This window comes from Lutzomyia longipalpis, chromosome 2 (assembly GCF_024334085.1).
Source record: "Lutzomyia longipalpis isolate SR_M1_2022 chromosome 2, ASM2433408v1".
Classification (NCBI taxonomy): domain Eukaryota; kingdom Metazoa; phylum Arthropoda; class Insecta; order Diptera; family Psychodidae; genus Lutzomyia; species Lutzomyia longipalpis.
In genome coordinates this window covers 38287258-38314662 of record NC_074708.1, presented here as the reverse complement: position 1 = coordinate 38314662, position 27405 = coordinate 38287258, and the positions used below count along the sequence as shown (strand labels likewise).

Here is a 27405-nt window from a genome sequence, read left to right as displayed (position 1 = left end):
ATGTAGCATACATATAGCAAAGTATTCACGTTTTTTCTCGTATCAAGATCTATAAGATCCCAAAGAATGTACATAATGTATACGTTTTCCCATAGAAGAGAGTCTTTGGTGAAATTTCAAAATTTCCGCTCGAGAAAAAGTGAATTGTATATAGTTGATGGATTCTTGGTTGTTGTTTTTTTTTCTTTGCTAAAAACCTACAAGAAATTCATGGGAAGAAAATGCAGATAAATTGCTGCGATAGGTGGAAATTCCACAATTTGATGGTGAAATTCTTGTTGATGTTGTACCTCAAAATAGCAAAACTTACCTCAATTCCATCCAGCGTAAACACTATTAGGTCATCGGTTTGACTTGAGAAATGATCTTATAAATATTTCCAATGTCTCCGTCATAGCCTCGGATGTGTTTGAACTTCCGAAAAGAGCTTAGAATCGCCGTGTCTTCACGCTGAATGTCTCTCCCTTGTGCGCGCAATGTAAGTTCACTGATTTGACCTCAAACTTTATACCGGTGAGATGTAGGTGAGTCATGATCAGTGCCTGGGAGAAAATCATGTGAGGATGTCTCTCTCGATTCATAGACGAGACCCCTCTAGGGTCTCAATGTTCACATCGGAGTATCTTCCTCCATCGCGAGGCGAGACAATTCCACAATATTGTATACAGTAGAGTTCATTTTCATGCAATTTATCTGCCAATTTAATGAGGTCTCGACAATTTCTCTCACTCGTTGATTTATTTCATGTACATATGCCATTTCTTACGCAATTTGGAGCTGTTTTGCGATTTAATTAAGCAACGAAGAGATCTCAAAAATCAATCTGGACCTCTCTGTGTATGTATTGCTTTGAGATATTTTAAGACTTTTGTGACAAAACCACTTTAAATTGATGTAGGTATTAAAATTTAATTTCTCAAGATTACATTGATTGGTGCACTGAAAGAAAAAAAAATCATTGATGATTCGTCAGAGAACTTTTTTTTTTAAATTATCATAGTCAGAAAATGTTACTTAATGAATATTTTAAATATTTGGAAAATTTTAGGAAATATTTATTATTTTGGTAAATTCAACAAAAATATTTTTATTTTTTTTTTTAAATCATTGAAAAACTTCTTTAAAATACATTACCAAGTTCGGCTTAGTCTTTTGTCCAAGCCATGTCTTTATTTTATTAAGGCAATCTCTAATTTTCTTTCGAAGAAAAGAATAGCACAGCTTCTGTGTACCACCTAAAATGCAATGTTGTCAGATCGGGCTCAAACTTGGTATGAGCACGAATTAGAGTCCCCACATTCCAAAAAACGTATGCTCCAAAAAACTTTTCCGGCCGTCCGTCCGGCCGTCCGTCCGGCCGTGGCATAAAGTTTAATTGCAGGAGAACGGTAATAGATAGAGACTTGCGGTAAACGGCAAAGTTTAAATATCAACTGGAAGACATCCAATTATGAGGTCAAATCCACCCCCCCACCCTTCCGTCCGCCATTTTGAATAACCCCTGAATTTTGTTTTGCCTATATCTCAACCCCTATTATAGCTAGAGGTCTGAAATTTTGATATGTTGTAGGGGCCATCAAGACCTTTCCAACGATACCTCATTTTCGAAAATCGGTCAAGCGGTTTAGCCTGTATGGCTGTCACAAATTTTCATCGAAAATCGATCATAACTCGAGAACGGCTTGACCGATTTTGATCAATTTGGGGTCAAATGAAAGATCTCAGCAAGCCCTACAACTCTCTAGAACATCCGAAGTTTCAAAAATGGCCGCTAGGGGGCCAAAAATTAAAAACAAAAATTTCGATTAGTTTTCGATGAATATCTCGAAAACTAAATCATAAATTTTGATTAAATTTTAGTATGTTATAGTTGAGGTCAAGACCTTTCCAACGATAGGTCATTCAAGAAAATCTATCGAGCCGTTTCGGAGATATAGCGCTCTAAAGTTAGTATTAAATATCTCGGGTTCTACTAGTCCGATTTTGATCATCTCAAGCGCAAATGAAAGGTTTCGTAAAACCCTATAAATGTCTAGAACATTGCAACTTCGAGAAATGACCGCAAGATGCCCTAAAACCAAAAACAAAATTTTCGAAAATTTTAAATTCGAATTTTTCGAAAACTAGATCATAAATTTTGATTAAATTTTAGTATGTTATAGTTGAGGATAAGACCTTTCCAACGATAGGTCATTCAAGAAAATCTATCGAGCCGTTTCGGAGATATAGCGTTCTAAAGTTAGCATATAATATTTTGGGCTCTACTAATCCGATTTTGAGAAGATCTTTATTATGTGAGGTTTTGTAAATGAATGTTGAAATTTTTAAATTCATATAAGTGTATGAACAAATAGTGGAATATATAGGTATTGTGCGCCCCGCGAAGCGGGGCGTCTTATATATACATATATAAGTATATAAATACATAAAAATATAAAGTAGAATTGAAAACTTTTGGCGCCCCGCGAAGCGGGGCGCTTTATATATACATATAAAGCATATAAATGTAAATGCAAAAGTAAAATATAACGGTAAAATATATATAGCAGTATAGTATAGATTACTAAGAAAAGGGAATGTACATGGTAAGTTTCACTTACAGGCTGTGATTCTTCCTTCAGAGGCCAAGTAAAGTATATGTAAATGCAAAGTTTAATAGATAACTGCAGAGTATGGATTATTAAGAAAAGGGAATGTACTGGTAAGTTTCACTTACGGGCTGTGATTCTTCCTTCAGAGGTCAGTCCAAGTATGATATTTGATGAAGATTGAGGTGAAATGTGGCAGAAAATTCAAGTGTGTCATAAATTGGGGGTGCAAACTCTGGGGAAGGATGACTCGCGCCAGGAATCACAGCCAATGCGCGAGTTAGCCTTCCCCAGAGTTTGCCACCCCCAATTTATGACACACTTGAATTTTCTGCCACATTTCACCTCAATCTTCATCAAATATCATACTTGGACTGACCTCTGAAGGAAGAATCACAGCCCGTAAGTGAAACTTACCAGTACATTCCCTTTTCTTAATAATCCATACTCTGCAGTTATCTATTAAACTTTGCATTTACATATACTTTACTTGGCCTCTGAAGGAAGAATCACAGCCTGTAAGTGAAACTTACCATGTACATTCCCTTTTCTTAGTATTTTTTTATACCGATCCTAAATTTTTAATTATTTTCAAACCTTTAAAGGTCAGGCTGAATCGGGACTGAATGCAATTCTCAATTTATTACCATTTTAAAAACTAAGCTTTACTTAATCTTAAAACCTAAAAATTTTGACTAAAAAATTAAGTCTATAATAAAAACAAATAGCTGGTCTCCAGCCTAGGCCTGTTTTAGGATCATCCTCCATCTGTCCCTATTCCGTGCATGAAAAATTTAGCCTATGAAAATAAGTCAAGCCTGACTTTAACAGAAGGTTAACTTGAATAACTTAGACCTAGAAATGTCTTAAGTCTGGTGTATAATAATTTAAACCTAGAATAAGAAAAACATAGACCTATCTTGAAAAACTTAACCCTGACTTTTTAGTAGGTAAATTCTACATAGCATAAAATATAAATCTTTAGCTAGGTACCTCATTATTTTCCAACAATGCAATTACAGTATATGTCCACAAGATCTATGCTTTAAGATTAAAAAAAAATTTTATATTAACACAAAGTAAGAATATAAATATACTTTTTCCTTAACCATAAAAAAATTATTCAAAAAAAAATTTTCTTGATTTTCAAAAATAATATTTAACTGATTCACCTAAAATAATTCTCTCTGTGATTTGCAAATATGACGTCATTGTAGCTCAAACAAGAATCTCTCTACCGCAGTTAAAACTGCAGAGAGCTTGCAGACAAAGGTGTACGTACGTATAGAGATACGAGAGCTTCGTGAAAAGCCGCCATCAAGAGGTGCTCTCAGGAATGACCTCATGTATGGCTACAACCACAAGTTGAAGCATATTGGGTGAGATAGTCTCGGAAACGTGCCCAATGTTAATGAGTTGGGCAATTTTGCGGATTCTCCGTAGTTTATAGAGATAATCCTCTCAAGATGGAAATTAGTCACTCCTGCTCTTAATTTTCTTTTACCCATTATGCTTCGAATTGTGTGTGAGGAGGCCCTTTTGCGACGATGAGACTTATTGCATCACGAAGGCCCACAGACGGTACGTTCGTCTGTTGGCTGGAAAGTTGTCGGCCCCAAACTCAACGCCATTCACCTGGGGAGTTGGGTATGAAGCCGAGTGCGGTGCTGAGATTAGTTTCGCGTTGGCGGGCAACACAGGCGGATGTGTGTGCTTTTAAAAGTAAATTCTTGTATTGAAGTGAGCGAACTCCTCTTATAAGTAAAATCGGTCAAGTCGCATGAGATTTTTCCCTCAACTTTTATTTATGCACCGTGATCGTATTTGGACAGCTAAAGGAGATCACTGAGAGACCCATTTTTCATACTCTTTTTTTTATTATTCCTCTCGAACTTTAGCCACCAAACAGAACTAATTGAATTTCATGTGCCCAAGTTTGGTGGATGTTGTGTGGTGGAGATAGAGAGCCCACAGGGAAAGAAAGAGGTTGAAGTGATTGGTGGTGTGTGCGTTAAGAAGTTTGAAAGTGTTACAAGAGCATGAATTGATTTTTTTTTCAACTCAACCACAGCGCAGCATCTCGATGCTCAAGAGATCTGTATTATTCATCCAAAAGTGATGCCCACTTCCTTCACCTGATTCATTGTTGGGGCTTAATGAGTGAAAATACTTTGAGTTATAATTTTTTGTGTGGTTTATCCTACAATTGCATTACCGTTAGAACTTGTGTGTGATAGCACATAAGAAACTTTTTCCAAGACGTTCCAATTGACGCAAGAGACGATCGAGATTTTGTAGTTGATCTCAAAGAAAACCAGTTATAAAGCAGCAAAAGAAAATACAATCGCATCACAATCTGCAAAAAAGGCAGGTGAGACAAAAGACCAACTATATAGCTTTTAAGAAGAATAAAAAAATCTTTCTCTCTCTCTTAAGAACATTCGCACCGAGAAAGTTCAAAAGAATTTAAATTCCTTCGTTTGAAATAGAAATTCTAAAATGGAGAGAAAATTTGCAAAACTGCGGCTGTGCCAGAATGGCGCTTGGGAGATGCAAAAAGCCACATGTGAAGGGAAATTTAATTATGCTCTTTGCTAAGGTTGTTAATCATCTCCGAATGAATCCATGCATTTCCAACTATAATTACCCCACTCAAACCTATACGCATTGCTTCACAAACTACGAGGAGCGCGATACGCAAGGGCATTATCATCTTCATTTTCATTTGAATTTCATTTGAAATTTACTTAGAGGATGATGATGAAAAAACAAACAGTTATAGACTCTTAGGCGCGTTCGGAAGATGTGTTGCGGCTAATTTTATCGGGATTAGCGCACGTTATTCCGATTGGAATTTTAGAAATGATTCTAAGAGCAAAAAAGAAAGGAAATGGGATATTATTGACAATGAAAATTGTTTTGGAAATTTTTTTAAATTTTGATTTGATAAAGTCTTTTTATTTTGCTTTAATTTATCGTATCTTGTGGCCCTGATGAAGGCCAGTAAATGGCACGAAATATTGAAAAAAAAAAAAAAGTAAATTATGTAGTTCATCGGAATTATGTTTGTAAATGTTGATAGATTCTTTAATTTATACTACGATGATTAGAAATTATCAAGGTAATTATTTAGATATCTACTTTAGATTTAGAAAATTAATTAAAAGGAGTTTATTCTTTGTTATATGAGAAAACTCTTTTTTTTCCTTAAATAAAGAAGGAAAATATTAAATAGTGTCCTATAAATTACCATGAATTACAACGCAAATGTTATTGGCGATGTATTTGCAAATCATCAGAGTTTTCAAAAGAATTCACCTTTTAGCACTAAAGAAAATGATTTATTTTAATTTTCAACCCATAATTTCCTCTTTTTTTCCCCATATAGTGCGCTTAGCCGTAAAATCGTAAAATCCTCACCTTGATTCTCACATAAAAATCCCACAGTCTTCAATCTTCTTCCCCAAAGAGATATCTCGCAGACAGACAGGGTGGAGCGACGTTCCCAATACTTCTGTGTTGAAGTTCTCTTTCCGGTTGGGAGATCAAGAGAGAAAAAAAAGAAAGAAAAGATTTTCGGCAGACTCAAAAGAACATCGAAAAGGAGTACATAAAGCACACATAAATATTTTTCATGTGACAAGCACAGAACAATATAAATATTTAATGTGCTTTTTCGTCGTGATTGTCGTGCCCAGAAATGGCAGGCTCAATGCTTCTGAACTTGATGCATGATGAATTGCACAGCAGGACGCGAAATTCTCGTGATCAACTGTAAATTCATTTTTTTTCGCGCATCATAATTTGCACAAGAAGAGATGTCTCGCAATTTCCTCTTTGGAGAAAATTGTCTGAAATTAACCGCTATTTCTTGCAAGATTTTTTGGAATAATTTCGAAATGTCGCGAATGATTCATTTAGGCCACACGGAATGCAAAGAAAAACACAAGAAATCTTCAATTTCTTATCAGTTTGGGACACAAAAGAACAATTTGCTTTTGCAAATAATAAAGATACCCTTGACATTAATTCACGCACAAGACCAATTGGCTGAAATTGGTGGATTTTTTGCTAATTTGTAAAGCACAAAAGCTCCTTAATTGTTCTGCACCTTCGTAAATTCCAGGGGGTCACACATTCTGCGTCTAAGACAATAAGAAAAAAAAATAATAAATTTCGATGACGAAGAAGACAAAATGTTATAAAGAAAATGAATTGTTCTTCCAGCAAAATACTATGGGAAATTACCATACAAATGCTTTTAGCAGAAAATCTCTTTTAGCGTCAACACAAATTGATCTCTTCAATAAATCTGTGGTGTAGCGTGCACTGGGTGAAGTTGATTTTCCAAAAGTGAAAATCATTCAGCATAATTTTATTGATTTTTCTATCAAATTTCTCAAATAAATTACCCCCTTGATCTGTTTCCTTATTCATGGGTGCTTTATTCACATTTTTATACTGATAAATATGCAAATTCGCTGACACACTTCTCACTGCAATGGAGAGCTTTTATTTTATTCATTTATTTTTTTTTATATAAAATACATGCATTTCTGTATCAACTTGCCTTGTAAGAAGAATGTGGAATTTTTGCGCAAAAATTAGAGATGAAATAAATATAAAAGCACCATGAATGTAATATTGGTCATAATTGTTGGGCATTATTTCATCCATTGAGGTCATTGGAATTAAAGTCTTGAGGGGCTTTTTAGAGACACATTTAGCCGGGTTACAATCTTGCGCCATAAATCAGTGATATTTACGACAATTCCCTTTTGAAAGCAATTATTAGCCCCTCTATGGGAGCACCGAAAAACATTTTACCAACCTTTTAGTGCCTGTCTTCCGGTGACAAACTAAGAAAAAAATTGTGGGAGAGTAATTTATTATTGGATTTTATGTGAAAAATTTGTCATCAAACCATCTGTGCGCATTGGCGCAACTTGCGAGCTTTTGATCTGCGCAAAGACGTCAAAATAGCCAAAAAAAATCCAAGAGATTACGAAAAACCTTTCTCCCCTGTATGGACTTACTAACCTTGGCCTGTGAGGAGCACAATATGTATATATTTTTGCTTTAAAAATTCACGGCAATAAAAAGAAAATGAATTTGGAAAAATTGTTTTTCAGTCAAGTGTGGGGAACAAATCACCCATTGTTGGAAGTTGATAATGCAAATTTATTTGCTTATCTCCTTATGGAATAATTCAGCAGTATAAATATTATTTATTTCTATTGACCCACAACATTGTGGAGACTTTTATGTACACATAACCTACCTAGCTTAAAGCTAAGAGAGAAATATAGCTGAGTTTCCAACCGATAACCGATCATATGATTTTATTTTCAATTTATTACTTGAAATAAAATAATATTTGAATTAAGCGCGCACTCGAAGTGGTGAATTCGAGTGGTGAAAATAAAAAAATGTGGGGAAAAAGGAACGATTCGGCGGCAAAAATAACAAATCAGATTTAGAAAGCAAAGTGTACGGATGCAAACGTGCTTGCTCCGTAATAAAATGTATTTTATTTTATTATTTTTTTATTTTTAATGTATTTTAACCAGGCTGGGTGTTTAAGTGTGAAAATTTAACTTTCAAGTCGTTTTCTCCAGTCTATTTAAATGCCCTTCATATTAAAGTAATTTTGAGAGCTTTTCCTGAAATTTTACCTGATCCACTTCACCCCAATCTCTCCTATATTCAAAAATTACACATATATCTCAATCTCTAGAGAATATTTTCTTTTCTTGCACAAATTGGTATTTGATTGGTTTTAGTATTCTGAAGGCAATTTTAGTGCTTATAAGCCACAATGGGAATTTCAATTCAACAGAGTGAAGGTTCCCAGGTAATTAGCGAATTACTTTGAATGCAAAATATGCAAATTCAGACCGAGTGGAAGAGAAAACACTGCAGAAACTATCTTGAAATAATGGAAATCACGTTGAAGACAAATCGTCGGAAGGTGTGGGATTTTTGTAAACTCCTCCTGATCATTTGCATTTTCTTGGGAAAATTTTTAAACGCGAAAAGAAAAATAGATTTGAATTTTCTTTGCGTGAAGCTTTTTTTTATTGAACTTTCGTCTGAGGAAGGAAATGGAAAAGCAATTTTCCTGCAATTGAATTTAGTAATTTTTTGTGCTGATTTTTCCTTCAAAAAATTATTATTTTAAGGCAGGAAAAGCCTGGAATTCAATAGAGTTTTATGGTATTTGTCAATCATTTAATGACCACATTTAGGGAGCTGCATTTTCCCCACGTGTATTGTTAAAAATTTCATCTAAAAATAAAATTTCACTGCAACCGTTGATGCGATGATTTCCCAACGAACAAGATCCCACAGAGCGATATATGTATGTATGTATTTCCCCGCGCTCGATAGATTTTCAGAAATAGAGATTTTCCACCCAATCGGGGGAAGATCGTGCGATACAAATGAGGCGTAATATTGTGTGTGAAATCGAATGTTAATTCTTGTTGTCTATGCCGTGGCGTTGAACGTGGAAAAGAAGTCGCGCGCAATGGCAACTTCCATTTACGTAAGATTCCAAAGCCAAGAAATTCCCTGTTGACGGATAATTTATTAGAACATCTGCTGCTTCCCCCGTGAAAGACTCTTTTTTTGTTACATTGCTCTTTTTCCTTAAAAAAAATGATTCCGTGGACTGAAGATGAAACGCCTCAACGAGCGGAATTTAATTATTTCTGCTCCAAAGCACAGACACTTTGTTCTCCATCTATTTTGGTAGCTTTACTTTCGTGATTGCGAGACAAAAACAAAGGAGAAATATGACGATTTTTTTTTATTTTACTTCTTCTTTGACTTCTTGGCATGTACAACAGTGAGGCTCGGTGACTTGGTTGTATTCATACTTGACCTTATGTGTCCATCAGTCAGATTATAATCCCAATATTCTTGGAATGGCGCGCAATGTGGGCTGCGAGTAGCATAAATATTGAGAATTGGATGTCCTTTGGTTGCAATTAAAGCTACTTTTAGTCGCGCTGTGTTGCCACAATACACACACTCGCGAGAAAGGTGTAAAGGCCCACGGTGAATGCCATGGCACATCAACTTTATCATCTACAATATGTATAAACATTTTTCATATTTTTTTTTATACCTCACCATAATTTTTATGAATGTACTCAACCACCAGGTTTTTGTACAAAAGAATACAACCATCTTCATGAATAGTTGAGGGAATGAATAGCGTGATTTTTTGTTATACTCTTCTTTTTTTTCTTATACACGTCCATTGCATTAGAATTGCTAATTGGATCTTTCACTTAAGGTGTTATACAGCGTGTGCCACATTGGCGGTCTTTTTTTATTAGAAGAGATTCACAGAATCTATTTTTTTATGATCGTTGTCTTAGACCATAAAACTCTTGATTATAAGAAACAGATCCAAATATTTTAATTTAATATACTAATTTTATGAATTTTAGAGATTTTTTAAGCTTTTAAATTGATCTGTTTCACTCTAATATTTTTCTATTTAACCCTTGGAGGATTTTGCTGGCCAAAGTGGCCAATTCGACTTTTTTCAATGGCTCAAGAATTAAAATCTATTTAACATTTCGAGATTAATTCTAGATCTGTGTAAGGCGAGTTTCATTACTTCAAGATCTTCGAAATAAAACCCGGAAAAATATTTTCTTTTGAAAGAAAATGAAGGTCAAATTTTTGAGGTTAGAAACTGTTAGGTTAAGTCTGTCATGAACTAGAACTATGTTGAGCAAAGTCTTGTGAATTGTAAAAGAAAAAAAATGAGATAACAAGACATTCCGATCCCTCTTTATCAGGCCTACAAATTGTCTAGCAATTTTGTCTTAAAATGTTTGTTTTACGTTAATTTAAATTTAAATTTGTGTCTTAACTCATAACCCTTTCGTATTCATTGGGTCTTACGCTAGGCCAAACGTGAAACATTTTATTCATTTGAATTTAAATTAATTATATTGATTTTTCTACAATTATGCTGATTTTTTAAACTCACTTTTTCAACGAAAAAAATCTGACGAAAGTTAACTTTTACCTTTCCTAATTTTTTCAACATCTAACGTGGGACACCCTGTATATTTTCCAAGTCATAAAAAATGTATTCATAAAAAAAACATCCACACGGGCTACCAATAGATTTTCTCATCGTAATACAAGAGAGAAATTTTAAATAGAGTCACAGAAGTAAAATTTCAATATAATATTCAAATGGAAAAATGATTAACAAGTAAAATGTTTCACTTTTTCATGTCCATGTGAATTGGTTTCATTTTTATTTTAATGGCACTGCCTTAACAATGTTAATAAATTTCTGTCATTTTTTTTCCACAAACATTTTTGCAAAATAGCATGAATTTCTATTACTCTTTGAGAAAGAGAGAAAAAGCTCCTTTTACTTTCACAGGAAATGCATGTGTTGTGTGTCTTCGAATGCATTCCTTTTCTTAAAGACTCTTTTAATTCTTCTCAAAGTTTTTTCTCACATAAACCGAACGCGTACTAAATGTAATGTGGCTTTTGTACGAAAAATTGAATTGCATTTTCACTTGAAATGCATAAAATTCTCCATGAGAAAGGTTTTTTTTTTGCATTTTATATGCACTCTGAATCAAATTACAAATAGCAAATAAAATTTGACGAGCAATTTTCTCATGAGAGGCTGTATACTGCCAATGGGTTGGTAAGAAAAGTTTCGGTGTGCGAAAAGCAAATTACACGTGTTTTTTTGCTATATGCGGGAATGCCATCAGAGTCTATCGCATGAAGCGTCTGCAATGTCTTGTATTGAGGTGGGATATAATAGTGGCTGCCCACGAATATTTTATTTAATTTTTTCACGATTCTCGCAGTAAAAAGCTCCAAAAGAACTTTCTCTCCGCCAATTCGTGTGGTGGCTGAAATCAAAATTTATTGATTGAATTTCATACATTGCTTACATTACAAGCCAGTTTTTCGAGCATAATCTCTTTGCAATGTTTTTTCTTTCATCTGGATTTGCGAATTTATTCAATGAACCATAAATAAGATATCAATTATTGCGATAATTTTTTTTTATTCAATAGCTCCTACATGAAAATTCATCGCGATGTGAGATAAACATCTCTCCTCGAGACCCACCAAAAAATCTGTCCAAAGACACCGGAGGAATGGAATGAATTTTCATTTAGCTTATTGCTATTCATATTCACATTCCACATCGTTGAGATAAAAATATTTTTTTTTCTTTGCAATACGACCTCGCGATTTCCCTATTTGGCCAACAACAAGAATCTGAAGCGCGCGAAGAGAGCCTTTTACATTTTTTCGTAATACTATACCATACAATGTTGTGTGTGGATTTTGTAATATATTTGGAAACTGCACAACATTGTTACCAACAGATTAATTTTGAATTGAAGCAGGAAAAACCGCCACATTAATAAAAAAAATTTAAGAAAAAAGTTCTTTTGGAAAAAGTTTTCAGAAAATTAAAGGAACAACCATATATCGCAATATTTTGCAATTCAGCATAAGCTGAAGAAAAAATCCCCGTAAATTGATTCTCAAACTAACAACAATAAAAGCTCAGAGATTTTTGCTGTTCCTTCTGTTCTTGAGTTGTGCAAATAAAACCCGAAAAGAATCATCCATTGTATCGCACAATGTTTGAATTGACTAATTGTATGCGGAACTAAACGGGCGGGGATTTAACTAATTCAGTATAATTGTACTACACCGCAGCATTGAGAAATCGTTAAAAGCAAAATGTGATAAATCCTCAATTAGGCATCGTAAAAGATTAAATAATTTTTACAAATTGCACTCTCAGATTTCGAGAGAAATGTCTCAAATTTCCATCTATATGACTCCATTTCGTGCCTTTGCGTAATTCACATTATTTCGTTATTATGGCCACACAACAACAATGTTATTAACACCTTTTGTGGAATTTCATTTTATTAATCTTCTGAATTCAATTATCTGCTAAATTGATAATTTTGTCTGATTCACTTTAAGTCGTTTCGATTGAGGTAATTGTGGTGTGATTTATGGGTTTCACACCTCTAATCTTGACGGTAAAGATACAAATGATTCGATCATTAACCCATATTTTTCTTTTACAAAAGAAACTTTAATATTGTAACACAGACAAGTATTTCCTAAAAAGCATTTTCTAAAATTTAGGACAGAAGATTGATTTATAAATTTTTTTTGTCGAAAATCCTTTGACAAAAGTTTTTAATTATTTCTTGAAAGTATTTCTTGAAAATTCTGTATCACACTCTTGAGCAGATTAACATTCATTAAATAGTTAGAATTAATCCCTCTCTGTAGGAATTTATTACAAATAATTCTCAAGACATCTTCTACTAATAAAAGAAATTTTGCAAAATTTTTTTCTTGGCTGATATTTTGATAAATTTATGTAATGAGCTTTAGAGCTTTATAACAAAGATTTAATAAACTTTTAAGCTAATTTAAAAGTCATAAATTTTATAAGAAAAACCGTTCAGCTCATCGTCGTAGAATAATGCAAAATTCTTTGTTCTTTCTTTGAAATTCTTTTTCTTCTCTTCTCTTAGTTGTTGAGAAATTAAGAAAGGTAAAAAACAAGATTTCTGTCATAATTAGCTAAATTTTTAAGCTTTTTAAGCAAAAAAAATGTAAAGCAGTTAACCCATTTCTTATGCAAAATTTTAAGTCTTTCATAATAACCTTTTGGTCTATATAATAATCATCACATATTCCTCTCTCTGTTTTGTCATACAAGGTCTCGCAATAGTTCTAGCGCACGTTTATTGAATTCCTCAGAATCACCTTCATTCTTTTCTCAAGAACTTGAAGATACTTTTAGTTTTCCAGAAAGAATTCTCTAAAATAAACAAACACTTGAGTTTCTTTTTTTTCAAATAAAAAAATGAAAACCATTGTTGTTGTTTATGAGTTGAAAGTTTATAAAGAAAATTTATTTATATTTCCTTCATTTTTTTCTTACCTCTTCGCGAAAAGCTCTCATACCTTAAGCATAACTATATGGTGGAGTTTGTTGTTAAAGAAGAAAAAAAAATATGAATGATGCGATATTCGTCTTGTGGGGAGTTTCTTATAATGACGCTTCCTGTTGGCAATAAATGTTTTACCGCAGCAATTACATGTGGCTTTTACAATATGAGTTCACCATTAGTGAATTTTTTTCTTGTGCTTTAATATTATTAAATGTGGAGTAAAAATAATAATGTTAATTGAATTCGTGTTTTACAGTTAAATAATAATGGAGGTAGCCATCGGTAACGCGGCCCCACCTTTCCAGCGAGAAGTACGAGAGTGGCAGCGTGTGGATCCAAATACGGGAGCCTTGCTTACGGGTCGATTGGAGGCTGACCGATGGATAAGGGATCACATGAACACTTATGGAAAGGTAAGAAAATCAAGTATTGGCTGCTGTTTGTGAGAAGTACAAAAAAAAAGCTCCGCGACTACTTTATAATGAGCGCAATCGCAGAAAGTACAGATGGCTTTTCAAAAGCTCAAGATAAGATGACAATATTGAGATCAAAGATATAAAGGTATTGATTGGTTAAGATTTAGGTTTGCCTTTCGTAGTCTTATTATTTCTTTTAAATATTGAAGATCATTTCAAGATTCTTCTAAGAACAAGAAAAAAATGTTAGAGAATAAGAAGAAAATCTTCAGAGAGGGATACTTTATCTAAAAAAAATTAAAAAATTAATCTCTAATCTATTTAATTCGCAACTCATCACGCATTAGATTCGCTAAATGCAACTTTGGATGCAACTAAACATCAATTTTCACTTCAACACCCCTCAAATACTTGATTTGTATGAATAGCACAGCAAATGATTCACGAAGAAATTCCCACAAACCTACCTGTCTCGCACCTGACATCACTATTTGAAATGCTCAATCCCCACTTTGCACAAAGATCGCGAAATTCAAAAGAAATTAATGCGTTTGCAAGTAGCTGGTGCGACACACAAAAAATATGTCGTTCTGCATGAAAGCTCTGCCCTCAAAATCATTTCGTGTTACCTACACAGAAAAAAAACTGTAACGGATTTGTCAAATTAACTACTTCATTGGCCAAGAAGTTGCGGTGATAAAAGGCAAGCAAAAAAAAAAGAAAAGTCAGTGGGAATACAGAAGATTCTCGCTGCGAATAGTCAATAAGAGGGATTAGCATTTTACATAACAATCTTCTCATGCTCATTCTTCATTCACTTTTTCTGTTGACTTTGCGACTGAGTGGTTCACATTTTAGCGTTCAAGCTCTAAGGTTAAAGTTTTGTGGAGATTTTTGTGGGTGAGACTCAAAAAGAATCAGACTTTGTGGATTTCTTAAAGGATTTTTGGTGATGAAATTCAAGTTTTCGGTTAGAATATTTTTGGTTTAAAAAGATTTATTTTAAGCTGATGTTTTGGATACTTTTAGACCTTCCTCGGGGAGTCAAACTGTAGTTTAAGAACAAATCATTTAACACACTGATGATGAACTAAAAAATAAATTTCCTTTCACCAAAAAATTCTGATTAACCCTTGGAGGATCTGGTTTTACTAACCTCAAACTTAGAACTTAATTTTCTCCCAAAAAGGAAATATTTTTCCAAGTTTTCTTTCAACGAATTTGAAGAAAGTTATCAAAATAAGTTAATATAGATTTCATTTTTTGATTTTTTTGATTTTTTGACGATTTAAAAAATTAAATTGGCCACGGTGGCCAGAAAAGTCTTCCAAGAGTTAAAAAATTGAGTTCTATCACCACAATCGTCAGCGTTAATGATTCTAAATATCTGAAAAATATGGAAACTATGTAGAGTGATGGATGCTGCTATATAGCTTATGTAGCTGTATTATATATATAGCTTCAGCCTCTAAATCTTCCCCTTGACTTTCTAATGCTCAAACAGCAACGGTTATTTTTGGGTTTTCTCATATTTCACACGACGGAAATTTTCTCAAGAACCTCATTTATTCTCATACAAAAGATTTTTTTTCTTTCTCTTGAATAAATCTCCATCCTCCTCCTAAGTGATCTCCCATGCGTCAACAGTAGCTTTTATATTTAATGTGAAGTATAGCTTAGCTATATACCTAATCTATCACATAACTAATTAAGAAATTGCCTTCAATTTGCTCTTGAAGTAACCCAACAATTATCATGTAAATTTATTATTTTGTAATCAGATAAATTAATTTTATTCATATAGCACTCCAGCATGGTAATTATATTGCAAACTTTTCAATTAATTCTCTTTTAATTACCATGCCCTTTTCGCGCAAGAATCATGATTGATGTTTAACAGAATATGCACTGTTTCGCGCACGAAAACATACATTCTGTGAGGGTTTTATGCAATTATATTGCAATAAACGCATCATTTTTGTTAAATTATGTTTAAAAGGAATCATGCAAATTTTTTTTCTTTCTTTAATGATTGACTATTTGCAAAAATATTTTCTCACATTTTCTTGGAATCAACGCATTTTCACATGAAGCTTTTTAAACAAAAAATTTTCTTAATTGCATTATTGTTTTCACACACACACACACACGAGTATCCTCAATAACATTATAAGTGTTTTAAATTTAATTCTTTTTTAATTGATGATGAAGAGTGATGCAATTTCGTCACGGTAACTTCTTTTACTGTTAAATGTGACCTCCATGAAAAAAGCCAAAGAAAAGATTCTTTTATGGCAATTTTTATGCTCAATATACTGCGCGTGATTCTCTTTATGTATTTCTTTCAAGTATAAAGATATAGCAACTATAGGTAGGTTGGGTACCTACTTTATTTTAACAAGAACATTAATTTTACTACAATTTACCATCTTTAGCATAGAAAAAAAATATTATCAGTGTAATTTACGTATTAGACTAAATTAATATTAATTGTTTCAGGTGTGGTTATTTTAAAGAAAATCTTGTAAAGAAAGCTTTCTTATTATTTCTTGAAAATAGCAAATATTTGAATAAAACCTTCTTCCTTGAATACTTATTTAAAGAAAAAACATTTTAATTTGGAGAAAAAAATTCAATCAAGGTTGATTTAAAAAAAACTCAAGAAATAATATGCAAAAAAGTCAATTAGAGTGATTTATAAGCCGCAATTTGATCTCATTTCCTTTCTTGAATATTCAACAACAAAAGCTCTCCGCGATATCGCAAAAAAAGCCACAAAAGCCCGCATTTCAATTTCAATTTATTTTATCGAGAAAATTAGATGTTGTAACGGAAGAAAAAAAAAACAAAATCAAGTAAATGACCTCAAGCACCTCAAGTTAAAGAAGAATTTCTTTTGTTGGGGGAATTTTTCCAATCTTTTTTGAAATGTCACGAAAATTAATTATACTAGAGTGCGACACGTCAAAAAATGATTATAAATGAGAAATCGTTTGGATGGTGTTGTTTGGAAAAAAAAAAAAAGAAAATCATAAAATGGCACTTTCTATGCGCGAGATCTCTTTGCCAGATGATTCGAGGAGATATTTTTGCTCTCTGCAATTATTTCATGAGGGGGGTCTTTGGTGTGTCTTTCAGCAGGAGATACCCCGATGGTCAGTTGTGTTGTGCGACATGTAGAATTGACCAACAGATGGTCACATTAATGCTTGAAATTTTGAACAATGATTTGCACGTTGTTGGCTTTTTAACCCTTTCGTGACCGTATGAAATGTTTTGATTTATTCATCAAGATCTATTCTGTGCTCTAAGAGAACATTTCACAGTCAAGACGTCTTTTTTGGTGTCTTCCTTGACGTCTTCTTTGGCATCCTCTTTTTAAATTTAAATTAAACGCGTGCATTTACAATTTTAGTAAAAGAATAAAATTAATTTATTGTGTGACCAAATAGACGCGAATGGATTAAAATCTGCAAAGAAATAGGTAGATACGTGAAATATAAAATCTTCACCATGTACGTGAAGTTATATCACGCGTGGCAGATGATTTGAAAGCAAGATTAAATGCCGAAAAATGCTAAAAAGAATTAAATGTGCGACATTATGTAATTTTTAGCATTTCTCAGCGCTAAATCCCAATGACATTTTTGAACACCGCTGAATGTCATGTGACAATTTTTATGTACCCCCACGGTAGCCCCACAACCAGAGTGCTGCCCCATGTAAATGCAGCTTAACCATTTTTTTTTGCAAACTTTCAATTTTTTTTTTCGTAAAATTCATTTTGAGAGCAAAAGTGCCCGAAAAAAATTTTCCCTGTACCGAAAAATAAAAGTTATGAATGATTAATATGGGTGAGAAAGCGGTAGCCGCCAAAAAAAAGCACACAAAAAGAGCGAAAAACTCTACAAGAAAAAAGTGAAAGTTTTGAAAATTCTTTGTACCTCCCCACCCCTAGGGGAGTAACAATAAAATTAGTGGAACAAAAATTACAATATGTAAGAAAATGATTGATTTACAGTGTTGTGCGACAAGTGGAACAGCTTCTGGGTTTTCGCGCTTAGGCAAAAGACCGCGCATTCCGGGGATATTAGGTGTTTTGAAATAGCACTCTCTGCGGTCTGTTTTCATTATCAAAATCGCGCATGAGGTATGAATGGAACTAATTAAAATAATTATCTCCATAATACCCACCTACCTATAAAAGTAAAATGTGGCTTAAGAAACATTGTGCGCTAATTTTTTTCTCTCTTGTTGTTGTACTATTGAAAATCAATATACCCAGTTACCTTTTTTTTACCTTCTCTCACAAGCTTAAACTATATATAAAATCTCTCCATATGAGCTTTTATGTAAAAGTAAAATATATAATTTTTGAATAAATGAGAAAGAGATGAAGAATAAGAAAAAAAAGTTAATCTTCTCGTGATGGCTACACCACGCACTTCTCTCTTTTATCTCACGGGGGCAGCAAATGGAAGCACTAATAAAAAAACAATTCCCATTAATTATGTGCTTTTATCTGTTAATTGGTAATTAGATTGTGAAAAGCCTCAATGGGTTTCCTTCCAACTCTTTGCAAGATTATTTTCAATTTATTGGTGCATACAATTTCTCTATAAGTCTCTGTGCACACAAAACTCACCTATGGGCAGGAAATTAATATCATCGTGCGCGAAGAAAGGGAGAGAGAGAAGAATGGGCATTTAAACACGGAAAGAAAAACGATATTATGCATTTGTAATTACTACCGCTTCTGCATTATTTCCATTCAATTACCCAAAAAGTGCGACCGAACCTGCATTTCATTACGAATTCAATTCAAACTGAATTTACACGAAATTTATATATTCAACAACATGAGATTTCTCACATTTTTTTTGTTGCTATTTAGGTGTACTTCTTGGTGAATTCCATCCAACTAAATCATCGCGTGAAGAGTGTCAAAAATAATTCATACAAACACCCCATTTACTATAATCCCCGTGAGAAATCTAATCTTTACCATCATAAGGAAAATATATCTTCTTCTTTTCTTTAATGCAATATTTATCAAGAAGAGATGTCTCTCAACACCACCATCCGAAAGTTTTATATACGGAAATGGCAAAACCTTCCTTAACTCCTACACACATTTTTTGTGATTCTCGCACTCTGGCAGATTGTTAAATGTGAGCTTGAATGATCATAAAATTACCCGGAGGTGGACTCGATCGCCATCATCCTATTCCATGCGCCACATATCGTGTGGACATTCACCTGAAAGTCATTTATTTGTGGGAATATATTGTTTATTGAGTAAAAGTTGTGTAACATTTAACAATCCTTGTAGTCTTGTCGCATTTTTTTCTTATTTCCTAAAAGATCTCTTGTGAACGCCCAAGTTCAACTCATAAATAGTTTTCTCGCAGTTTAAATTGTACGCCGGCGAATCACTTCCTTATTGAGAAGATGAAATTAAAAGCCCCGCAAGATGTTTCATTCGGAAAATTAATTTTTGCCGTTGGTTGAGTCTTCTAATGGTTGAGATGGATTTATTTTCTAAATATTTTTTACAACGAGATGAGAATGAAATTAAAATAAATATAATTAAATCCACAAATTGTATATCATCCTCATTTCAAGAGAAACGTCTAAATTATTAAGAAAAAGTCATAAATTTTTTTAATAAAAATGCAAAAGAAAACTGATCAGACAATAAAATTAATGTTTTTATTGAGCTTCGTTTTTTTTTTGTTAAATATATTCGTGTTCCAGACTCTGAAATTTGTGTGAAAATGCGTTTTATTAAGTAAACACATAAAAATAATTAATTCACACTCACGGTAGTTTAATTAGGATCACCTGGGAAGATTTACCTTTTTTATGGATTATACAAATTAATTTTTGAAACACCTACATACATTTCATTCAAAATACCTTTCTTATGTAGGTTGGAATTGATTATGTATTTTTTCACTTTTATTTTATTTTATTTTCTGATTTACTTGTTTGTTTTATCAATCGATCAATTTGGCTAATAACACATTAACTATTTTTTATTTTTCAGAGTGTTAAAAAAACTCCCAATAGTAGACAAAATTAAGGAGATCTAAAGCATTAAAGAAAAGCTCTTCCTCCTGCTTCCTCTTCTTCCTGGAATTCTTATTTTAATTAAAATATCATTTCTCACGCCAAGAAGTTTCCCATTAATCATCCTTGCCAAAGAAATTGAGATAAAAAGTTGCTTTTTGGAGTGGATGATTTCAGCACAAGGCAAACAAATTGCGCTACATTTTGAGAGCAAATCGTAGCTAAAAAAAACCGGAGAAATATATAATTTGTAATGTTCGACATGGCAAAAAATGTTATTTCTGGGAATTGTTCTCACCCACTCAGGAGGTAACATTTTGAGTAATATATTTTTTCTCCAATTTCAGGTGGTTGATTCACAGAAGGTGTCAACGCCAAATGGTACTCACCACACACAGCGCAAGCAGCTGGAGGTTCTTCAGGCTAGGACAGCCACCGGGGGAGCCATGCAGGTCGTCCGGTCACAGACAGTTCACACCTCCTCATCACGGTGGAATTCATCCTCAAGCAAACAAAATGGAATAAATGGGACGTCGGTGAGTAGAAAAGCTTCGTTTTTCATTGCAGTGGAGGCGCCAGGTAGAACTCGGCGTCTCCATCTTCAAGGGTTGCGAAAATTAAGCTTTTTTTTTTTAAACTTTCTTCGCGTTTGAAAGCTTCCAAATAAAAAAAAATGTAATTTAATTTGGAAAAAAAGAAGAAAATTGAAAGCTTTTTGCTGGGAATTTTCGCAACCTCTGCCTCCTCTATATATTTATGTACATATATAATTTCTGATCATCGCGATGACTTGTCTCATCATCCAGAATTTCACATCAACCCATTCGAGCCCACTCAGCTTTCAGCATAAGAAATTGCACGGAGAGACACAACCGAAGACTGTATCTCCTTATGCGCCAGAGCCCACATTGTCCGCATCATCATCGATGAATTCCACGTCGTCGCCATCAGCAGCCAATTGTGGTGTGGGTGGCCCGCGCAAACAGCTGGATTCCAATGAAAGAGAAACTGCGGCACTCAATTCGCATGGGTGAGTTTCGCGCGGCTTTATTTTCCAACATCTCCTCTCCCATATTGTACCTCTAAACTCAAACTCTGGCGTGAGTGCTCACCACTCGTGATCCGCATCTCCACCAAGTACCATCGCGCGCGCCGTTTGTATTTCCCATAAATCCTCCATGTGGCCACATTTTTTCCTCCTCCTCCTCCTAATATTGCGTGTGTGATGTGTGTGTAAGAATCTCAGCTGCCGTGATATATAAAATTGTAAGTTATGAATATGCCTTTAAGATTGTGATGGAGAAAAGAGCCTTTGTAGTGTGCCGCATGTAGCGCCCAGATTGAATTTCTCAAAAAAGTTTTATTGGAGTGAAACTCAATAGTAGAGCGCAAGAAAATGTGTAGGATTTACCGTGAAAATCGTGCGACAGAAGACACGATAATTTGAATTTCAAAGACACTTTTGATTGCTTTTGTGAAGGATCCTCTCTCTCTGCATTCAACGAGATCCATTGATTGGTTTTGCATATAGCGACAGACGACACATTTGGAACCGCGCGCAAAGTTCTATGGAAGGAGGAAGATTTGTGCAAAAAATGTTATCGCACATTACATTAAATTTAAGAGCCATTTTACCTATTTGGAAATTTTTGGTATGATTTTGGTGCTAAAAATATTCAAATATTTATTCAGAAAAGACGATAAAAGATGTTTTGAAAAATTCAATAAATTAAAAATTCATATTTTTGATATATTTTGTGATTGAGATAATTGTAAAATTCTCGATTTTTGTGGGTATAGAAATGAAATTTATTGCAGCAAATTAACAGATGAGAACTTAAGTTAGCAACTTCAATTATTTTTTTTCGTGGAAAATCTTTAAAAATGCCCAAAAATTCAGTTGATTTAATTAACCCCACTGCTGATTAAAATAGCCTCAGGATTTTCAAGAAAATTGAATGTAGAAGGGTTTTATAATGAGCTAAAAAGGTCATATTTGCCTGAGAGATAGAATAAAGTGATTTTAGATATAGTTGTAGAGTAAAAAATTTCCTACAAGAATGAAGTATTGGTTTGTTATTATGTCCCAGAAATCCTGAAGAATTTGGTTTTTAATAAATTGACTTAATAACAGCAGTCTCATAATTTCATTATTTACCTTATTCTTGATTTTTTCCACATAAACATTATTTTCTCAATTAGAAAAAAAATCACTCAATGCAGGACTCGAACCAGGTACCTTTCGCCTATCGCGAAGTATGCAAAAGCACTTTGCTAATTTTTACTTCACTTTCATTACCATGAATTGTTGCTTTGAGTACCCAAAAAAAATCACAGCAAATTTTCTCTTGTAATTAAAACCCTGAGATTATGTATTTGTAATAGATTTATGAATTTAGTTTAAAAACAAGACAAGTAAAAAAAATTGAAAGTGAGATAAAAGCGATAATATTTTTCGGCCCATTCTGTTTATTGATATATCACAGTGTGATCGCACTGTAATCGCTCCACATGGTTACACAGATGAAAATTATTTTGGAAAATAGGAGATTGGCGAAAAAAAGTCACGAACAAGAGATCAAATAGTGTGAAAAATTGCTCAAATGTGTCATTTTATTGTGTCTCCATTTTAATGAGATTTTTTTTGCGCCATGAAGGCATGAAGAAAGTTTTGAATTCTCAGTACAGCACTGGCTGTATGAGTGGGTTGCATATGAGCACACAATTCTATCCCACTCCCGTGTCTTTTTGCACCTCTGCTTGGATGGGCGAAGAAAAAAAAAGTGCGAGAGCGCGCCTGTGAGATCTCCACATTGGAAGAGCATCAGTGTGATCGTGGTTTCCGTTTTTACGTACACTTCCAGGGCGCTTAATCGCGGAAAGAGTGTCTCGAACGAGGATTTGGCCGATGATGATCTCGAGCCGTGCGAGTGGAAGCGCGTGAGTAAAATCCGGCGATCGCTTCAGTATCCAAAAGTCACCAGCCCGGCCAAGTACAGCTCGCGACCGTTGGATTTACCTGAGAACTTAGTCAGCGTCTCGCGAATTCGCCAAGAGCTCGAGAATGGGCGTCGTTTGGATCGTGCAATGCGCAACAATCACGTCGACCTTGCAGCTTTAGACAGTATTTTAAAAGGTGCTCCAGACCCAGGTGAGTTTTCTTCCATATTGATCTCAATCACCACCTCGATCACACCTTCCTCCAGGGCTTCTGCAAAAAATATACTAAAGAAAAGAAAAAGGAAAAGAGCATAGAACTGCTACTGTAGCCCCAGAGGGCAATTTTCTGCATAGGAAATCATAAAATGAATCAATCACAAAGAGATCACAGAAAGATCACTGAAAGATCACATAAGATCACCATGTGATCACCGAAAAAATTGCCTTGAAATTGAAACCGCATGTTCTGAGCTACTGACTCCGGTATTGTTGCTTCCCTCATTAACACATTCCACACCAATTAAACACACTAAATACTTTCTAACACTATTTTTCAATACAACTCACTGTGTTTATGAAAAATTAGTCCCATCGCTGTGAGCATACAAGTTTTAGGGAAGAAAAAAAAAGTTCAGTAAACATCTTCATCATACTTTAAGCATCATGCTGGAGATTGTTGCTTTAGACTCTACCATTGAGTAAATATTTACTAATTTTATGTCAATAAATTGAGAAACAATTTGCACAAGTTTATCAAATCGAACACAAAAGTAGGTTCATATAAAGAGAATATTTTATTCATTTCTGTTGGAAATACCTTCATGGTTTAACGACGCCGCTAAAGGTGCACGTGTCGAATGCATTTTGTTGCAAATTAATTTTTTTACTCGTTGTTTTTTTTAGTAAAAATCCCCATTTCTTATTATTCACATAACAAGAAATTTTTTTTTGGAAAAATCTTCATAAAGCGAAGCGATTGTTTTGCAATAAAAAAAACTTTATTCACGTACAAAGAGGTAAAGCTTTAGCTTTCATTTATTGGTGACTCATTCACAATTTTTACAATAACTTTTAAAGATTTAACACGTTTTTCTTTCAATAGAAAAAAAACTTAAAATTAAGCGCTAACATTTTCCGCATTTATCTGTAAATAAATGAAAATTTCTTCGTATTGTACAAGCAAAAGCTCCATGAATACTTGAAATTTTTCTCAAGAAATTTGTATTTTCTTCTCAACATGGTGACCATCACACTTCGATTCTTCTTCGTGCTAAAAAAAAAGCCTCAAGAAAAAAATATAATTTTCTCGCGCAAAGACATTGAAATTAACTTTTAATGGATAACTCGCGATGGCATTGAAAATTTCCTGGACAAAATATAAAAATTTCACAATTTCATGCTCATTCTCTTGTGGAATATTGCTGCAGAGCCCATTTCCTCTTTTTTTTCAACTCTTTTCGATGTGAAAATGCTTTTAACGTAGGGCGTTTCGTATGGGTTGGTTGTCTTTGGTAGATCACAAATCCGAGACGAAGACACCGAAGAAGGCAACCTTCATTACGGCGGAATCCCTCAAGGAAATTCGCGGGAAATTACGGAAGTTGAGTGATGAGTCGCTGTACAAAGACGACATCCTCGTGCAGAACGACGACGAAGTGAAGACGAACGGAGAGCCCCAGGGGCAGACAAATGGTCATCAGAGCACCATGAATGAGTCACGTACTGATGCAATGCAGCAGGCATCGACCTACGCCACACACTTGGCCACAACAACACCAAGTGGTGGCTTTGTATTTCGACCGAAAGTCACCATGGCGAATGGGAACAGCAACAGCCTGCAGTCACGCAATAAAATCAAAGATTTGGCCACAAATGAGTGGCACTACCGAAGAAAGTCGTATGGTTTTGAGAAGATGACACCACCACCGGAGTCCATGACGTCGCGCATGGAAGCATCCACGGATAGTGGGATTGGGCGATCTGGTGAAATTGCCGCTTCGTGGTCACCAACGGAAAACACCACCCGCGGTACGGTGATCACATTAGCTGGAGACGACGGCAAGGAAGCTCTCGGGAAGTCCACGAGTGTTACAATCCTCAGCAATGGTGGTACGCAGATTAATAGCGTGATCACACCACTACGACCTAGTTCAGTTTACTTCAACAGCAAACCCGAAGACACCAAGAGGCATTCAATTGCTGTAGATGAAAGTAAGTACGTCAAGGACTCTGTTAGGCGCTCTTTTGATCCCACGCCAGCTAAGACATCATCAATCCACATCAATGGCACTGCGGCTGATGCCAAGATTGACGATGATCTCAAAAAGGGTCAGAAAAGGGTTGAATTTTGCAAAACTGAAGTACATTTTGCTGCTGAATCGGGGAGAGTTAATATCATTGAGACGGATGGGAAACCCCCACCAAACAATAACTTCCGACGCCGACGACGATCATCTGGTGGGAGTATTGGATCATCGTACCTTGAAGCAATTAAATCCGGGGTTCCCCTTACACATTTTGGGGATTCTGAACAACCAGCTGCTGATCAAGTCAAGCCAACTCCTCCTACCTTGCCGGCACCTGAACAAGATACTTTCCCCACGGTCACAACGACAACGGTCTCCACAGCAACTGCAACGACAACGAATGGCGTGAAGAGCCCCAAAGAGGAGGAAGATGACTCAAATGATGAAATTTCTCTTCGGGGAATCCTGAAGAATAAACCAATTAAACCGAGACCGTATCATCTTGGGGAGAATATTGAGAACAGCGAAAGTTTATGGGGTGTCCGCTTGAGACCAGTTTCAACAGATTGCACCCTTTGGACTAAGGATTCATCTCCTGTTCCCAAGGAGATCGTTGAGAAGACACCTCAGCAAATTAAAGATGAATCAGACTGCAATTCGGGTAAGTTTAAATAATTTCTCTTTATTGATCCTTTTTAATGTTCTTAGATCCCTTAAAGCGGTTTAAATTTAAATTTATTTAAATCTCATTAATCTGATCATCCATGGTCTTCCAGGCTTCCTTTCGGATTCCAATGAGTCTGTACGAAGTGTTGCTGAGCGTGTAAGATTGGTGGAGAAACTCCGTAGCAAGGAATCACCAACCGGATTTTCCACCAAAGTCAACCTAACGAGCTCTCAATCCTTCAATTGGCCACTCAGAGGTAAGAAAAAGAAAAAAAGAAAATCTTCTCAGTAGATCTATCGCCCTAAAAACTTACTTTTTTGCTACTTTTTTTTTAAAAAAATTTAAATTGTCTGCACTCTTTCTTGTGGGATGATCTATCTTTAATTTGCAATTAATATAGCATATCATTATACACAAAAAAAAACACTCTCTCTCACTCTCTAAAAGCCCGCTGATGCTTCTGCTGCATTGCATAACGCTAATGAAAGTTTTTTTTGCAGATAAAATAATTTTTCTTCTTTCTAATTTAAATTGACCCCAAAAAATGCAAATTATTACTACTAAAAAAAAATCGGCCGAAAGTGCCGAAATTAATACAAATAAAGATTGTGTTGATGCTATAAGAAATTCCACATGCAATTTGCTCAAAAACATTTCAGATGATCCAATGCCACAATCGCGATTCACGGTTCATTTGACTGATGGCGAAAATGAGGAGGTAAATGGGAAATTTGGTGGATTTGAGAAATCTCACGAGCACACAGATAGCTCCCTCAAGTCCACCACCTTGATTATGAAGACACTCAAATCAGCCCAGCAATTTGATGAGGCAATGGCCAAATTGGCATCCGTCAATCCCGCCATAATTGTGCCCCAATCCAAGTTGTCGCCCAAAGACATCCCCGTCAGTTCAGGTGGTTTCGTGTCCACCAGCTACTCCGTGGCCAAGTCCAACAGTGCCAGCAATATTTTGGGTTCTGTGGCGAAGCTCAAAGTGAAAGAGCGCTACTCGTCGTCATTGGATGGAAGCGGCGACTATGAGCGTCGTGATTGGAATTTTGACGAGAAGCCCCAGAGCTCCATAAGTTCCCTCCTCACACCACGAAGATCATCAATCACGGACACCCTTGATGGGCAAATGGGCTCAAAGAGAATTGCAGAAAGGCACCCAATTGCAGCGCCGAGAATAAAAAAGTTGGGCAACTCTAGTGTCCTTAGTCAGCTGTCGCAGCTCAACAGGATGTACGAAGCTGCTGGACAGGATAGTGATGGTAGTGCCCAAGCTGATGAGGAAGTTAATTCAATTTTTGGCCAATCAAATAGAGCCTCATCCGAAGAGAAGAACACCTCAATGCTCTCCGGCAGTTGGAGCCGTTTAAGAACCAAACGCAATTGCACGAAGCAAATCTCTCCCAATTATGCACAATTAGGTACTATATACATAACACCTGTCTTTATTTTTAATCTCTTTATCAC

At 34.9% G+C, this 27405-nt stretch overlaps 1 protein-coding gene across 7 annotated transcripts in view; it reads left to right on the top strand.

Annotated features, from left to right (window-relative positions):
* LOC129791303 (uncharacterized) overlaps positions 1-27405 on the top strand; it is a 43236-nt gene that overhangs the window by 11706 nt on the left and 4125 nt on the right. For 2 of the 7 annotated variants that reach the window (XM_055829389.1, XM_055829386.1), the window contains exons 1-8: positions 4262-4959; positions 13845-14001; positions 20424-20612; positions 20883-21106; positions 22941-23227; positions 24532-25923; positions 26039-26185; positions 26589-27359. In XM_055829389.1, coding sequence (XP_055685364.1) covers positions 13855-14001; positions 20424-20612; positions 20883-21106; positions 22941-23227; positions 24532-25923; positions 26039-26185; positions 26589-27359 — 3157 coding nt within the window. In that variant the 5' untranslated portion in view covers positions 4262-4959; positions 13845-13854. Of the gene's footprint in view, positions 1-4261; positions 4960-13844; positions 14002-20423; positions 20613-20882; positions 21107-21138; positions 21343-22940; positions 23228-24531; positions 25924-26038; positions 26186-26588; positions 27360-27405 lie in introns of those variants that run through there. The other 5 variants (XM_055829390.1, XM_055829387.1, XM_055829391.1 and 2 more) reach the window with 4 other exon arrangements.